Source organism: Centruroides vittatus, unplaced genomic scaffold (genome assembly GCF_030686945.1).
Source record: "Centruroides vittatus isolate TY-2023 unplaced genomic scaffold, ASM3068694v2 contig_628, whole genome shotgun sequence".
NCBI lineage: Eukaryota > Metazoa > Arthropoda > Arachnida > Scorpiones > Buthidae > Centruroides > Centruroides vittatus.
Window position 1 is genome coordinate 761,125 of NW_027122385.1, and position 13,718 is coordinate 774,842.

Here is a 13,718-nt window from a genome sequence, read left to right on the forward strand (position 1 = left end):
TCCAATAAATGATCCTTTCGCTTTCATTTTGTAATCACTTACTTATATCATCATTTCATGCATAAATGTACAATTACGTTCGGTTCTGACAACTCTTTCTTGATGCACTAATTTTAATGGCAATGGGTGTATTCAGGAATTTCTGCGACAAGTTCTGACAGTCATTATTTTAAGCTTATAAAAATGCTATTTATATACGAAAAACAAAACAAGCACCTGATCATTCGCTGAGAGATATTTATTCTTAACACAAACGTTTTCAATCCAATCAATGGATCATCATCAGGCGAAATTCGAACATTACAAAAATAGAACAACAAGTTCAAAATACAAAAATATATAACGGCTAACCAAAACGTAACTAACAGCACAATATCATTTCTAAATATCAACAAATTAATAAAAATGCTGCTAAAATTAAAAATAAAATATTAATATATAACAAACAAAAAGTGTATATAAAATATTAATACCTCTGCCTTAAAAAAGATAAATAACACTAAATAATACCACTGCTTAATAAGCTGTACAGAGTTTTTCATTAAACTGCACATATTAATAAAGCTACTGCTCTTATTAGAAGTTTATAACTGCATACTTCCATGCGGAAGGAAGCCCCTCGGCATCTCTTGCGTTGATGCAATTCCCTTTAAGCTTGCTTTTATAGATTTCTAATTTCTCGGCCGTTCTTGCCAAGGTCGGGGAGTGGATTTGTTTCAGTATATCTGCTTCATTCCATCTTACTACTGAGCCTTCCGCTTGTGCCATTTGTGACAATACTGTGGCATTAGAACCTTTTCTAACATCATATCTGTGCTCTTTTATCCTAACTCCTAGATTTCTGGTGGTAACCCCGACATAATCTTTACTTATTCCTAACATCTGATTCTCGTATGGAATTCTATAAACGCCGGACCTATCCTCTTTCTTAATTAACCCTTTATCATTTCTAAGAATACTGTACAGATTCGGAGCTCTTTTTAAGATAATCTTTGTATCCTTTATGTGTGCGATTTCTTTCATAATGCTTCCTAAGCGCTTGTTGTACGTAAATTTCGTGTATGAAGATGGACCACGCCCGCGACCAGGTGCTGCATCGGTACCGACTTCTAATTTATTGATAATCCCCTTTAAAACATTCCTCTTGTAGCCCAATGCTTCTGCTACCTGCGTGATTCTTTCTATTTCCGCATCCCTGTCTATAACATTTTCGCAGTATAAAAAAGCCCTCCTAATTAACGCTCTAAACGCTGCTAGTTTATACTTATAGGGATCGTTAGAGCCAGCTGGAATATAAAGCGGGCTATGAGTTGGTTTAATAAATACCCCGGTAGATATACGTCCCTCTCTAAAAATAACCTTAATGTCCAAAAAATGTATCATAACAGAGCTTTTTTGCTCTAGTTTTAAGCTTAGGCCATCTTCATTATCATTGATCTTGTCAATAAATCTAGCAATTAATCGATTGCTTTTCCAAATTATGAATATATCATCGACATACCTTTTGTAGTATACGATGCTGTTCTTGAAACTACGCAAAACTTTAACCTCAAGCCTACTGACAACAAGCTCACACAATAGCCCAGAAATTGGGCTTCCCATAGGGACCCCTCGGCATTGTTTATACGTTTGTCCTTCAAACGCAAAGAAAGACTCGCAGCAAACAAGATTAACCATCTCTACCAACGCATTCCTATGATGTGCTAAAGCAGGGTTTACTCTGGTCAGAAAATCCAAAAGTGCTTCTACGCAAGATTCAATCCTGATAGAAGGGAACAAATTTTCGTAATCCAGTACAGTCCCAACTTCGTCATCAACTAAGTAAACTTCTTGTAGTTCTTTGACCACCGTTACCGGATCCTTAGCCACCAATTCACTGCTTTCCATCTTGGAGGAGATATACTCATGCAACCTTTTTTCAAGGAGGAACGTAGGCGCTTTTCGTTTTTCCACAATAGGTCTGATATTTTTGCCCTTCTTATGAGTCTTAGCAAAGGCAAATAATCTAGGGGTCCCTGGTCTAGGGTTATGACATTTTACTAAAAAAGGTAAGATCTTCGCCAGTTTTGATCCTCCCAGTTTTCTAACCCTTCTATCAATTGCTTCAACTATGTTACTATTTATCTGAATACAATCCGTATTTCTGATATACTCCTTCAACGCTTCGTCGTATGTAGGTTTTTTCATCACAACAATCTGCTTGCTTTTATCCGCTCTTGTTGCGATTAAGTTGTTCTCTTCCAGTCATTCCTTAGCATAAGCGATGTCTTTGTTATAACTTCTTCCTTTCCTAGATTTTTGATTCATTAACACAGCTTTCCAACGTATATAGTCTTTGTCAACCGGATCTAACCCCACGATTCCTCTTTCAATCTCCTGGAGTGTTGTTTCCCAAATCCCAGAATCTTCGGGGACGAAGTTCGGGCCTTTATTCATGATCTCCTTTACCCTATTAGGTACTTCAATCTGGTCCCATACTTCGTAATTCTTAACACCTTTTATAGTACCTTTGGGTACCTGTTTATAAATGATCCATCTCATCTTCTTAATATAACGTTTTTTCGTGCTGTTATAAACGCCCTCAGTAAGACCAATAACTCCTAAGTTCATTTCCATGAGCTTATCCGGATTCTCCCCATAAACTTTATCATTGAAGTGAACCCACTCAGCAAAATTAAATCACAAACAACCAAACACCTTAAGTTTGCTGAGAAAAATTTAATAAACAACAAACGTTTTCAGCCAAATCTGTTGGCCATCATCAGGTTAAACAAATTCGAATGCGAATGCAAACATAAAATGGAACAAAAAATTTAAATACAAATAAATAAAATAACGGATAAAAAATATACATATAAGAAAGTAAAAATTAAATATAAATAACAAAAATATATAAAAAATATGTATAGGTTAAATAATAAACTACACGAAACTCTAATAAATGCAAGAAGTGCATTTATCAATAAAATTATATGAAATTCTGACATATACAAGATATGCAGTGATAACAAAATCAAGGCATTAAATTAAGAGGTATCAAACCTCTTAATTAAATATTTCCATGCCGAAGGCAACCCTTCAGCATCCCTGGCATTAATGCAGGCATTATGTAATCTGCTCTTAAATATTTCAATTTTTTCGGCGCAAAGCGCTAAAGTCGGTGAGTGTACAGGTTTAATGATGTCTGCTTCACCCCACTTGACTACCGAGCCTTCAACCTGTGCCATCTGAGATAGAATTGTGGCGTTAGATCTTTTGCTGATGTTGTATTTGTGCTCCCTCAATCTAATCCCTAAGCTTCTATTAGTAACTCCAATGTAGTTTTTATTAATGCCTAGTTCTTGGTTTTCATAAGGAATTTTGTACACTCCAGCCATTCTTTCTTTATCAATACGGTCTTTGTCGTTCCTTAATAATTTGTACAAGTTGGGAGCCCTCTTGAAAATTAACTTGGTATTTTTGCGGGCTGAGATTTCCTTCATGATAGCTTCTTTCTTTCTGTCATACGTGAACTTTGTGAATTTGCGGAAATCCCCTCCTTGAGCTTTTGTTTTGTTATTCTTGTAGTTTTTGATTAGTGTGGTTAACATATCCGCCCTGTACCCTAGAGTTCTAGCGATATGCGATATCCTGTAGATTTCTTTTTGTCTATCAACCACACTACTGCAGTAGAGAAAAGCCCTGCGAACAAGGGCACGGAAAGCAGCCATTTTGTATTGGTAAGGATCATTCGAACGCGATGGAATGTACAAAGGGCTATGCGTTGGTTTTACGTACACTTTAGTAATCAAATGTCCTTCCTTGAATTCGATGTCAATGTCTAAAAAATGTATCCGTGAGGAACACGTCTGTTCAATCTTTAGCATGAGGCCGTCATCGTTGTTGTTGATTCTATTAATAAATTCCTCGATTTTCCGGTCATTCTTCCATATTACAAGGACATCGTCCACGTATCTTTTAAAATACATAATGTCATTTATGAAGCCACAAATAACACTCTTTTCTAACCTTCTCAATACAAGTTCACACAACAATCCTGACATAGGACTTCCCATTGGGACTCCCCTTTTTTGTTTGTATTGACGGCCATTAAAAGCGAAAAAAGATTCATAGCAGACAAGGTTAGCTAGCTCTATCAAATCATTACTGTAATTTGCCAAATCTGGGCTTTTGCTGCGCATGAAATCCAAAAGCGCTACCTTGCATGACTCAATTTTTATAGAGGGGTATAAGCTCTCGTAGTCCATTACGGTTCCAACCTCATTATCCATTAAAATTAGATCTTGTATCTCATTAACCACATCCCTTGGATCCTTTGCCACATATACGTTATTTTCGAGCTGAGAGGTGAGAAACCTATGTAATTTCTTTTCAAGAAAAAAGGTTGGTCCTCTGCATCTTTCAACTATGGGTCTTACTTCCTTGCCCTCTTTATGGGTTTTGGCAAACGCAAATAATCTCGGCATACCTGGCCTAGGATTCCGACAATTTTTGAGAAAAGGTAATAAACTAGTGATTTTAGCTTTTTCAAGTTTCTTAACTCTTCTGTCGACGCTATCAATAATCTTTTCGTCAACACGCTCGCATTCGGTTTTTTTAATATAATCATCCAAAGCGTCATTATACGTTTGCCTTTTCATGATGACTAATGTCTTGCTCTTGTCCGCTCTAGTAGTAACCAAATCGTTTTCTCTAAGCCAGCATTTAGTAAGTTTGATGTATTTACCGGCATCACATCCTGTCATTAAAGACCGGACGGCTTGGAGGAAAGGATGTGATGCCGGTAAATACATCAAACTTACTAAATGCTGGCTTAGAGAAAACGATTTGGTTACTACTAGAGCGGACAAGAGCAAGACATTAGTCATCATGAAAAGGCAAACGTATAATGACGCTTTGGATGATTATATTAAAAAAACCGAATGCGAGCGTGTTGACGAAAAGATTATTGATAGCGTCGACAGAAGAGTTAAGAAACTTGAAAAAGCTAAAATCACTAGTTTATTACCTTTTCTCAAAAATTGTCGGAATCCTAGGCCAGGTATGCCGAGATTATTTGCGTTTGCCAAAACCCATAAAGAGGGCAAGGAAGTAAGACCCATAGTTGAAAGATGCAGAGGACCAACCTTTTTTCTTGAAAAGAAATTACATAGGTTTCTCACCTCTCAGCTCGAAAATAACGTATATGTGGCAAAGGATCCAAGGGATGTGGTTAATGAGATACAAGATCTAATTTTAATGGATAATGAGGTTGGAACCGTAATGGACTACGAGAGCTTATACCCCTCTATAAAAATTGAGTCATGCAAGGTAGCGCTTTTGGATTTCATGCGCAGCAAAAGCCCAGATTTGGCAAATTACAGTAATGATTTGATAGAGCTAGCTAACCTTGTCTGCTATGAATCTTTTTTCGCTTTTAATGGCCGTCAATACAAACAAAAAAGGGGAGTCCCAATGGGAAGTCCTATGTCAGGATTGTTGTGTGAACTTGTATTGAGAAGGTTAGAAAAGAGTGTTATTTGTGGCTTCATAAATGACATTATGTATTTTAAAAGATACGTGGACGATGTCCTTGTAATATGGAAGAATGACCGGAAAATCGAGGAATTTATTAATAGAATCAACAACAACGATGACGGCCTCATGCTAAAGATTGAACAGACGTGTTCCTCACGGATACATTTTTTAGACATTGACATCGAATTCAAGGAAGGACATTTGATTACTAAAGTGTACGTAAAACCAACGCATAGCCCTTTGTACATTCCATCGCGTTCGAATGATCCTTACCAATACAAAATGGCTGCTTTCCGTGCCCTTGTTCGCAGGGCTTTTCTCTACTGCAGTAGTGTGGTTGATAGACAAAAAGAAATCTACAGGATATCGCATATCGCTAGAACTCTAGGGTACAGGGCGGATATGTTAACCACACTAATCAAAAACTACAAGAATAACAAAACAAAAGCTCAAGGAGGGGATTTCCGCAAATTCACAAAGTTCACGTATGACAGAAAGAAAGAAGCTATCATGAAGGAAATCTCAGCCCGCAAAAATACCAAGTTAATTTTCAAGAGGGCTCCCAACTTGTACAAATTATTAAGGAACGACAAAGACCGTATTGATAAAGAAAGAATGGCTGGAGTGTACAAAATTCCTTATGAAAACCAAGAACTAGGCATTAATAAAAACTACATTGGAGTTACTAATAGAAGCTTAGGGATTAGATTGAGGGAGCACAAATACAACATCAGCAAAAGATCTAACGCCACAATTCTATCTCAGATGGCACAGGTTGAAGGCTCGGTAGTCAAGTGGGGTGAAGCAGACATCATTAAACCTGTACACTCACCGACTTTAGCGCTTTGCGCCGAAAAAATTGAAATATTTAAGAGCAGATTACATAATGCCTGCATTAATGCCAGGGATGCTGAAGGGTTGCCTTCGGCATGGAAATATTTAATTAAGAGGTTTGATACCTCTTAATTTAATGCCTTGATTTTGTTATCACTGCATATCTTGTATATGTCAGAATTTCATATAATTTTATTGATAAATGCACTTCTTGCATTTATTAGAGTTTCGTGTAGTTTATTATTTAACCTATACATATTTTTTTATATATTTTTGTTATTTATATTTAATTTTTACTTTCTTATATGTATATTTTTTATCCGTTATTTTATTTATTTGTATTTAAATTTTTTGTTCCATTTTATGTTTGCATTCGCATTCGAATTTGTTTAACCTGATGATGGCCAACAGATTTGGCTGAAAACGTTTGTTGTTTATTAAATTTTTTCTCAGCAACTTAAGGTGTTTGGTTGTTTGTGATTTAATTTTTGCTGAGTGGGTTCACTTCAATGTTAAAATGGCGGCACCGGTGGATTATTACAAGAAATATAGGAAGATTGCGTTAAAACTTGTCAAGGCAGAATGCAAATTTACGTTTTTGAAAGAATGTTTGAAAAGCAGGGTATTTCCGATGTCGATTTATAGGATCAGCATCCCTAAGGAATGTGCTTCATTGAAATTTAAGTTTTGTCTTATGTGCCTTCGTAAGTCCATTAGAATTGCTAGGAATAAGAAATATGGTGTCCTGCATGAGCTCATCAATCTAGAAAATGTTATATACAATGAGGATCCTGAAATGTTGGTAGATATCAACCGAGGAATAGTTAAATTAACGGATGCGGTACATGTGAATTTAAGGAACAAGTACATTAAGAAAATGAAATGGATCATTAGAAAACAGGCATCAAGAGTAGCTAAGGATAATCCTTCGACATTCGTTTTATGGGACAAGGTAGAAGTCCCGATGAAGATCATGGAGTTTCTAAAGTGGGGACCGAACTATGTCCCTGAAAGTTCAAACTCATGGGACGCGTCAATTCAGGAAATAGAAAGAGGAATATCTGGGCTAGATCCTTTAGAAAAAGAATACCTCCGATGGAAAACTGTCATTAAAGACCGGACGGCTTGGAGGAAAGGATGTGATGCCGGTAAATACATCAAACTTACTAAATGCTGGCTTAGAGAAAACGATTTGGTTACTACTAGAGCGGACAAGAGCAAGACATTAGTCATCATGAAAAGGCAAACGTATAATGACGCTTTGGATGATTATATTAAAAAAACCGAATGCGAGCGTGTTGACGAAAAGATTATTGATAGCGTCGACAGAAGAGTTAAGAAACTTGAAAAAGCTAAAATCACTAGTTTATTACCTTTTCTCAAAAATTGTCGGAATCCTAGGCCAGGTATGCCGAGATTATTTGCGTTTGCCAAAACCCATAAAGAGGGCAAGGAAGTAAGACCCATAGTTGAAAGATGCAGAGGACCAACCTTTTTTCTTGAAAAGAAATTACATAGGTTTCTCACCTCTCAGCTCGAAAATAACGTATATGTGGCAAAGGATCCAAGGGATGTGGTTAATGAGATACAAGATCTAATTTTAATGGATAATGAGGTTGGAACCGTAATGGACTACGAGAGCTTATACCCCTCTATAAAAATTGAGTCATGCAAGGTAGCGCTTTTGGATTTCATGCGCAGCAAAAGCCCAGATTTGGCAAATTACAGTAATGATTTGATAGAGCTAGCTAACCTTGTCTGCTATGAATCTTTTTTCGCTTTTAATGGCCGTCAATACAAACAAAAAAGGGGAGTCCCAATGGGAAGTCCTATGTCAGGATTGTTGTGTGAACTTGTATTGAGAAGGTTAGAAAAGAGTGTTATTTGTGGCTTCATAAATGACATTATGTATTTTAAAAGATACGTGGACGATGTCCTTGTAATATGGAAGAATGACCGGAAAATCGAGGAATTTATTAATAGAATCAACAACAACGATGACGGCCTCATGCTAAAGATTGAACAGACGTGTTCCTCACGGATACATTTTTTAGACATTGACATCGAATTCAAGGAAGGACATTTGATTACTAAAGTGTACGTAAAACCAACGCATAGCCCTTTGTACATTCCATCGCGTTCGAATGATCCTTACCAATACAAAATGGCTGCTTTCCGTGCCCTTGTTCGCAGGGCTTTTCTCTACTGCAGTAGTGTGGTTGATAGACAAAAAGAAATCTACAGGATATCGCATATCGCTAGAACTCTAGGGTACAGGGCGGATATGTTAACCACACTAATCAAAAACTACAAGAATAACAAAACAAAAGCTCAAGGAGGGGATTTCCGCAAATTCACAAAGTTCACGTATGACAGAAAGAAAGAAGCTATCATGAAGGAAATCTCAGCCCGCAAAAATACCAAGTTAATTTTCAAGAGGGCTCCCAACTTGTACAAATTATTAAGGAACGACAAAGACCGTATTGATAAAGAAAGAATGGCTGGAGTGTACAAAATTCCTTATGAAAACCAAGAACTAGGCATTAATAAAAACTACATTGGAGTTACTAATAGAAGCTTAGGGATTAGATTGAGGGAGCACAAATACAACATCAGCAAAAGATCTAACGCCACAATTCTATCTCAGATGGCACAGGTTGAAGGCTCGGTAGTCAAGTGGGGTGAAGCAGACATCATTAAACCTGTACACTCACCGACTTTAGCGCTTTGCGCCGAAAAAATTGAAATATTTAAGAGCAGATTACATAATGCCTGCATTAATGCCAGGGATGCTGAAGGGTTGCCTTCGGCATGGAAATATTTAATTAAGAGGTTTGATACCTCTTAATTTAATGCCTTGATTTTGTTATCACTGCATATCTTGTATATGTCAGAATTTCATATAATTTTATTGATAAATGCACTTCTTGCATTTATTAGAGTTTCGTGTAGTTTATTATTTAACCTATACATATTTTTTTATATATTTTTGTTATTTATATTTAATTTTTACTTTCTTATATGTATATTTTTTATCCGTTATTTTATTTATTTGTATTTAAATTTTTTGTTCCATTTTATGTTTGCATTCGCATTCGAATTTGTTTAACCTGATGATGGCCAACAGATTTGGCTGAAAACGTTTGTTGTTTATTAAATTTTTCTCAGCAACTTAAGGTGTTTGGTTGTTTGTGATAAACTTTATCTTCTAATTCAATTAGGCTTCGCAGTTTAATGAATAACTGTTACGCAGTTTAATGAATATGTGCATTTTAATGAAAAACTCTGTACAGCTTATTAAGCAGTGGTATTATTTAGTGTTATTTATCTTTTTTAAGGCAGAGGTATTAATATTTTATATACACTTTTTGTTTGTTATATATTAATATTTTATTTTTAATTTTAGCAGCATTTTTATTAATTTGTTGATATTTAGAAATGATATTGTGCTGTTAGTTACGTTTTGGTTAGCCGTTATATATTTTTGTATTTTGAACTTGTTGTTCTATTTTTTGTAATGTTCGAATTTCGCCTGATGATGATCCATTGATTGGATTGAAAACGTTTGTGTTAAGAATAAATATCTCTCAGCGAATGATCAGGTGCTTGTTTTGTTTTTCGTATTATTTTCTGCTGAGCACACTGTATGTTGCTATTTATATATTTGCAGTTTTTCATCATTTATTAAAAAAATTGCAATGTTAAATTCTGGTGTGAAAAACGAAATTAAATTTTATTTCATTCTGTCTAGTGGACACGGAGAAAGACATTATTTTTCATAACCTTCGTGGCTTCTGTCAGAGCCACAACGAGGGCTGCCAGGCGATGAAGAACGGGGCCTGACATATCTGTGAATGATTACCCGTGAAAAATTCCTAGGAATTTGCTCACCCAAATTCGATTCCCAGCCAATGAGGAAGCTGAAGCCTTAATCGTCTCGATCATAGATCATAAAACAGTGATCTGAAAAAGGACTTTTTAAAGACCGAATTACCATTTGTGTTAGGAAGAAAGGAATATAACTTTTGGGTTTCATGAATTTTCTTATTTCATGATATACGACAGCACACTGAATAACCGTTTTTGTAAATTAAGAAATTTGGAGTACTCCAAGAGGTGCTCATATTTTACAAAGCAATCATTGAATCCATGACTGCATGTGAAAAAGTTGCAAATTGAATATAAATGAAATGGAAATCTAGATTTTGGCAAAACAACAAAAAGATTTGTTGATATCCTAACTAGGAAATTTCATTGAAATTATTTGGCAGTTGTTCTTTTACGTGGAATTTATTTCAAATTGCAAACAAATTGTACCTATTCATATTACCAGATCTAGTGAAAATGGTTTGTAAATTAAAATTTTTCATAATATAAGTTTTTGATAGATCTCAGTGATCATATTATAGTTTCTTGCATGGATTCAAAAAAAAAACTTTGGAGTTCTTTACGAATTTCTGCGACAAATTCTGACAGAACCATTGTTTGTATGTAATAAAAATTAATTTTTTGTATTTGCAGTTCTTCGTTTATTAAAAAATTGACAATGATAACTTCGAAATTGAATTTGCTGAAATTTATAGTAAATATAATGAACGCTTGCCTTCTACAGTAATATCTCAAAATGGATTGTAGATATATAGAAAATGTTGAATACGACTAGTGGGTTTAGTGGTTTATTTCACTTAAGCAGAAGTTATGTTTATACTTTCCATTTTGATATAAAGAATATTGGCTTGAGATAAATCCTTTTTGTAAAAACTGCTACAGGATTGGAAACGAAAATATGAAATATTGTTATCAAATTCCTTTTTCCTGGTATGAAACATCAGGATGAAATCAATAATATTGAAAAACAAATTACCTTTTTGAAAAGTTTATTCATATTATCGAGAAATAAAAATTGATTCAGATGGATAAAAATATTTAAATACTGAATCATACTTGACTAATATTATCATTTATCAAATTATGAAAAAATGCATGTTTAAAACATTATGGTTATTTATTAGGACCTCTTTCTTCCCAAGACTACTAAGAAAATATATTTGAAATTTGAGCAAGATAATAGCGAATTCTACTTGTTTTATCTTCTTTAAAAGCAATTCATGTGTATTTCACAATCTTACATATAAATGATCTAAAAATACTTCATTTCGTGATAGTGAAATTGTTCTTTTGAATTATTCAAATTTAAAAACAAAAAATATATCGTACAAGTTGAAGTATAACATGAGTCAGAACAAATGAAAATTCTAATTAATCACTTATTAAACTCCGAACACAACAGTACCTAAGATACTAATGGAAGTGCATTAAATTTTATGAAAAAGAAAGCATTTTGCAAAAACGTTTTCCGAATTTTGTTATGAATTCATCAGAAACATTGCAACAAAGTTACAAAAAGAACAAAAAATGAAAAAATTATTATGATCGGAACAATTTAAATTTTGTATCTAGTAATATTTATACACTGTGTTGCTTCTGAAGAACTCATTCCACGGGGCTTCTAACATCAAATTTAAATAAGTTTACTGTTATTAATATAGTAAAATTTAAAAATTTTTTAAGATGTTGCAATACAAACAAAAAGTTTACTTTTTCATTATACAATTGCACATAAATTTTCCTTTTGTAAATATTAAAAAACAAAACGAAAAGTGCCTCAAGTTTTGGAAACAGAAGAAAATGCTAAACGAAACAAAATTTATTATTTTGTTTTAGTATCACAAATTTAATATTTATTTTATGTAATCTCTTTTTATACAAAACTGTTAGTAAAATTCCAAATCCTGTATATGAAACAAATAAAAATAATTTAATAAATAATCTGTTCAATGTATTTTCTAAAAAATGCATCAAATTTGTACGTAATTTGTATTAAATAAATGATTTAATTTTAAAAAACTAATAGTCTAATAGTATTTTATTAAGCTTTAATTTTTTAAGCTCATAAAATTAATAATTGATGAAAATATTAAGAAAGAAAATTTATCAATAACTAGCAGATAGCACGGGGTTGCCCGGGTTAAAAAGTAATAAGGACAAACATTAAAATGAGAAGTATATTAAAAGTTTGGTTATTTTTATTAATTACGAGAATCTTCTTACAATTATAAAATGCTAACTAAATTAAGCTAATAGTTTGTTATTTAAAAAATTTTTCGTATAGGACTGTAATTGTGAAAGTTCAAAAATAAACATACAATCACACTAGCAATGTAATTCACTGATAGGTCTAATGTGTTGCACATTAGAAAGATTATGCCAGAAATAATGAGAACAAAACAGTTATTTCCGTCTTGTCAAACTGTCGAAATAAAAACCCAAATTTTAGGATTTAGGAATCACTAGAAAAATATTGAAACGCAACTCTGAAAGGAGAACACAATAAAAAACATCTGAGAAACATTTGGTAATGAATTAGTATCTGTTGGACGTCGCTGTCGAGTCCCAATGAAGTGTTTGCCATTAACTCGAAACCATTAACTGACAAGACTTAAATAGTGTAGAGATCGTCTATCGTGGACAAATGAATGGAGTCCAGTTATATTCAGTAACGATTCTCGGTTTTGTTTGAATGGGAATAATAGAAACAAAGAATTAAAAATAAAAATTAGCTATATGACATAATGGAGTTAATTCGTATTTATTCAACAACATTCTTGCAACTTCTAGTTTAAAATACTATCAGTTATAATAGCAAATTAGACTTGATTCTCGTGGACGGTACAACAAATATCAGCAATATATATGGGTCATGAGATAAACTCAGTGGTTATATCTTATAAGTTCAGTTGAAAATGGGATTTTTAAACAAGACAATTACTCTTTCTCATATTAGACTTATCAAGACATTCTATTGAAGCAATTGAAACAACAGGCTAACCAGCCAGGTCGTTGATTTGTTCCCATTTGAACTTATATGAAGTTTTCCGCAGCTAAAAAATACAAACTGTGATTTACCACTAATATGAAATAATTTAAGCAGATACGTAGAGATATTCATCAAGAAGACATTGAACAGCTTTTCATATTAATGAGATAATAGCATAAAAATCGCATCACATTTTTTAAAGTGATTTTGCACTATGAATTTCAGTGAATATCTTTAATAAATCTGTATTTTATGTGTGAATCTAAGAGACCAAATTTCATAAGTATACAAAAGGTATTTGAGCATTTTATTTTTAATCTAAGCCAGAGATGTTTTAAATAAAAAGACAAAATCTTCATATTAATTTTTAAAAATTGAAATCCAAAGCAAAAGATCTTAAATAAATTTCTAATTAATAATGCTTAAAACTTGTTTATTTTCGTTGTATATATGCTGTAAACTAAAAGACAATTTCAATAATATCAAAGAC

The 13,718-nt window shown here is 33.6% G+C and overlaps 1 protein-coding gene across 1 annotated transcript; it reads right to left on the reverse strand.

Moving 5' to 3' along the window:
• Nucleotides 1-576: 576 nt before the first annotated feature.
• LOC136979472 (uncharacterized) lies at nt 577-2,187 on the reverse strand. Its single transcript, XM_067275480.1, has one exon. It carries the CDS (start codon nt 2,185-2,187, stop codon nt 577-579), a length of 1,611 nt encoding a protein of 536 aa, XP_067131581.1.
• Between the last annotated feature and the right edge of the window lie 11,531 nt (nt 2,188-13,718).

Coding starts and splice junctions, on each gene's coding strand:
- LOC136979472 (XM_067275480.1), bottom strand. CDS start 2,187: ATGAAAAAACCTACATACGACGAAGCGTTGAAGGAGTATATCAGAAAT.